The sequence below is a fragment of the Furipterus horrens genome, unplaced genomic scaffold (assembly GCF_987537825.1).
Source record: "Furipterus horrens unplaced genomic scaffold, mFurHor1.1.pri manual_scaffold_1, whole genome shotgun sequence".
NCBI lineage: Eukaryota > Metazoa > Chordata > Mammalia > Chiroptera > Furipteridae > Furipterus > Furipterus horrens.
Window position 1 is genome coordinate 136,108,991 of NW_028327171.1, and position 4,337 is coordinate 136,113,327.

The 4,337-nt window shown below is 34.9% G+C and overlaps 1 protein-coding gene across 2 annotated transcripts; it reads right to left on the reverse strand.

Annotated features, from left to right (window-relative positions):
- Window positions 1-1,112: 1,112 nt before the first annotated feature.
- Window positions 1,113-2,129, reverse strand: LOC150021959 (L-lactate dehydrogenase A chain-like). 2 transcript variants are annotated; one of them, XM_090267263.1, is made up of 2 exons: window positions 1,874-2,111; window positions 1,113-1,699 (listed from the first exon to the last, which is right to left on the reverse strand). In XM_090267263.1, exons 1-2 carry the CDS (start codon window positions 2,109-2,111, stop codon window positions 1,113-1,115), a joined length of 825 nt encoding a protein of 274 aa, XP_090123389.1. The 2 variants fall into 2 exon arrangements, with proteins under 2 accessions (XP_090123389.1, XP_090123393.1); XM_090267267.1 differs by having other exon boundaries at window positions 1,113-2,129.
- Window positions 2,130-4,337: the final 2,208 nt, after the last annotated feature.

Sequence of the window (4,337 nt, forward strand, 5' to 3'; positions counted from 1 at the left end):
TCTTGATGAACATGTGGGTTATTTCCATATCTTGGTTATTGTGAATAATGCTGCAATGAACATGGAGATAGAGATATCTTTTTGAATTTGTGATTTCAAATCTTTTGGACATATACTCAGAAGTGGAATTGCTGAATATCTCAGGTTCAGTTTTAGTTGTTTGTGGAAACTTTATACTGTTTTCCATAGCTGCTACACCACTTAACATTTCCACCAACAGTGTACAAGGGTTCCAATTTTTCCAAAGACTTGCCAACATTTATTATTTTTCTAACAGTCATTTGACATTTGTATGGTGATATTATTATTTTTATTTGTATTCCCTGATAATTAGCAATGTTGAGCATTTTTCAGATACTCGTTGGTCATTTGCATGTCTTCTTCAGAGAAATGTTTATGCAAGGTCTTCGCACATATTTTAGTAAAATTATTTATTCATTGCTATTTAGTTTTAGGTGATCCTTATATTTTTCATAAATTAACCCCTTATCAGATATATATGGTTTACAAGTATTCTCTCTTATTTGTAGATTGCCTTTTGTTTGTTTTTTCTTTTCACTGTTCAAGGTTTATTTGATGGTTTAGTTGGTATGACACTTGGATCGTTGGTTGCATTATTTATATGTAGACTTTTCATTTTACATTATATGGCAATGTACACTAGTCTGATTCATATGGTACACAAAATAAGATCCTTGAGAACAGTTATGCACAAGACATGCAATATTAGATTTATACATTGGATCCCAGGATGGGATTGACTGGAGAAAAAAGCTGGAGTAGGCATGCTGGGTAAAGGAACCACAAGTTATATAGCACAGAGTGAATACACACCCCATTTGAAGGGCAACTGTAGTGTGTGCAACACTGGCAGTGGTGCCTTTGAGGAGGTGGAACGATTTCACACTAACCAGGTTAGGGCTACACAAGATAAATACCTTCCAGCATCAGGATACAGATGCAGGATTTTATGGACCATTATCATTTCTATCTTCTCTCTTTAGAAAATTGATGTTTTTAACCACAGATCAGATAAAAGGGACAGTATGCACAATCTCCAATGAAAATCCTGTTATAGCCCAGACAGTGAGGTGGTATGACATTAGGAGACTTTAAAGCTGCAGCTCCTTCTGGATCCCCCAAAGGGTATCTGCACTCTTCTTCAAACGGGCCTCTTCCTCAGGTGTCAGAGTCACCTTCACAACATCTGAGATTCCATTCTTCCCCAAGATGCAAGGAACACTAAGGAAGACGTCTTCTTTTATTCCATAGAGACCCTTGATCATTGCGGAAATTGGATGCACCCACCTCAGATTCTTCATTATACTTTCTGCTAAATCTGCCACAGATAGTCCAATGGCCCAGGATGTGTAGCCTTTCAGTTTGATCACCTCATAAGCACTGTCAACCACCTGTTTGTGAACTTGTTTCCACTGTTCCTTATCTGCATCAGTGCCCAAATCAAGGTGCAGAGTCTTTAGGGCAACACAGGCAACATTCACGCCACTCCACACAGGCACACTAGAGTCTCCATGCTCCCCAAGGACCCACCCCTGACAGCTTAATGGGTGAACTCCCAGCCTTTCCTCCATTAGGTAACGGAACCGGGCTGAATCCAGGTTGCAACCACTTCCAATAACACAGTTTTTGGGAAAGCCGCTTATCTTCCAAGCCACATAGGTCAAGACATCCACTGGATTGGAAACAATGAGCAATTTGCAGTTGGGACTGTATTTTACAACATTAGGAGTGATGAATTTAAAGATGTTCACATTACGCTGGACCAAATTCAGACGGCTTTCTCCCTCTTGTTGACGTGCCCCAACTGTGACAATAACCAGCTTGGAGTTTGCAGTTACAGTATAGTCTTTGCCAGAGACAATTTTTGGTGTTCTAAGGAAAAGGCTGCCATGTTGGAGATCCATCATCTCTCCCTTTAATTTGTCTTCCATGACATCAACAAGAGCAAGTTCATCGGCCAAGTCCTTCATTAAGATACTGCTGGCACAGGCCATGCCAACAGCACCAACCCCAACCACTGTAATCTTATTCTGGGGGATTTGTTCTTTCTTAAGAAGATTCACAATCAGCTGATCCTTGAGCGTTGCCATATTGGACTTAGAACCAAAAGGAACCGGGTGTGCATGGCGGGATAGCATCGGTGGCGTGCAGGATGGATCCGGACTTGGCGGCAGCGGCGCGGGTACAGTTATTTTTTGTTGTGTGGCTTTTTAGTTTGATGTAGTCCCACTTGTCTATTCTTGTGTTGTTGACTGTGGTTTTGGTGTTATAACCAAGAAATCATTGCCAACACCAGTATGAAGAAGTTTCCATTATGCTTTCTTTCAGGAATTTTAGTTTCATAATTATATTTAAATCTTCCACTCACTTTGAATGGACTTTTATGTGTGATAAAAGGTAAGTCCAATTTTATTCTTTTGGATGTTGATATCCAGTTTTCCCAACACCGTTTATTAACGAGATTATTCTTTTTTCATTGTGTAACCTTTACACCATTGTAGAAGATCATTTGACTGTATATGTATAGATTTAGTTCTGAGTTCTATATTCTGTTCCTTTGGTCTCTATGTTTAATTTTATAACAGTGTCATGCTGTTTTGGTTACTGTAGCTATATAATACATTTTGAAATCAATATTGTGATGCCTTCAATTTGCTATTTTTGCTCAAAATTGCTGTCTCTGTCAATGTTTTATCTGGATCCATATAAAATCTAGGATTGTTTTTTCTATATCTGTAAAACATGTCTGGGATTTTGATAGGGGTTGCATTGAATCCATAGATTGTTTTTGATAATAGACATTATAATAATATTAATTCTTCTAATTCATGAACAGAGAATATCCTTCCATTTGTTTGTGTCTTGTAATTTCTTTCACAGGTGTTTTAGTTTTTGGTGTACATGTCTTTTACCTTCTTGGTTAGGTTTATTCCTAAGTATATTTTAATGCTATTATAATTGAGATTTTTTTCTTAATTTCGTTTTCAAATAATTTAACATACATAGTTTCATCTGTTTGTTAAAAAACCTTACAAGTGAATGACATTAAGAAATCAAAATTACAAGCTTCAAATTTGTATCAGCCTTGGTTAAAATGACAATGAATTTAAAATAACAAACTTATTTGTTGAAACATAATCTAAAAAAGAAACTTGATGACACATGCAATTTATACTGTAATTGCTCTTCTCTATAAGTTGAGAAAGAGATACTTTCTAGTAATCACAAAGTAATAATTATCAAAAAGTTCTGCTGGACACTATGAAGATGCAGCAAAGGTCTCATTTAGAAATAAAGATTTTGTTCTTCGTTTTTGTCACTATTATTTTTGTCCTACTAATCAGTCATAGTCAAATTCATAAATGGATTTTTGGGGATCTAAGGAATGTATAATCTAAAAATAATCTGTAACCAAAGAATTTCTAATACACGATTTTTATGACAAGTTGTTATTGATTTGATTAATCTATAAGATACTTCAATAAAATTGAATTTAGTTACTTTAGCTGTAAATGACTCTATAAGACTTTTGCTACTTAACTGAGTGCTACATATTCTTTAAACAGTGTAGTTTATCTTGTTAATCAGGAATTACTAGAAGGATCTGATATAACTTTCCCTTTGTCTTCTTTTAATAAAGAGTCTCTAGTTAATTCTGATCAAACTTAAAGAAAAGCTTTGATCTACCTTAATATATTGAATTTGGAAATTTTGTTATTTGAGGTGGAGGAGCCAGTTATTTATTAATACATGTACTTGTATAAACATTGTTGAGTCTAAAAAAATTATTTAGCTTATTTACAGAGAAAAGAAGATTGGAATATACATTGTATATTGGGAACTAGTTCACCAGAGTTATAAGAAAAAAGAGAACAATAAAAAGATTCATAAAAATGTTTCCTCAAGTGTTGGGAAAATGTCTTAATAGGAGAACAATGTTTAGTAAAATTCAGAAAGTCATAAGATTGTGGTGTGAGATATGATCAGAACACCCCCCTATTTCTGTAGAAATGTAATTCAGAATAAAATTGGAAGTCTAGACAAAGACTTCTGGAATTTTTTATTGTGTTTGCGCAGTTATATCCTTTCTCAAAATAGTCATGGCTTCCTTTCTGCAGAATTTGAGTGAGTATTTCTATTTGTTCCCCCCTCATTATTTTTTAAAACTTATAATTCCCATCACTAAATATAGTGACATTTAAAACCCATTACTTCACTTGGTTGTTCATTTTTCCTTTTTGAACCAAAATGTGTCTGGGTTTTATTTGATATGCTTATGCTCTCTATGGTAGAAACTATGTACTTATAGTTTATTT

Bases quoted from the DNA above. Each gene is read 5' to 3' on its own strand.
- LOC150021959 (XM_090267267.1), bottom strand. From the start codon at position 2,111: ATGGCAACGCTCAAGGATCAGCTGATTGTGAATCTTCTTAAGAAAGAA.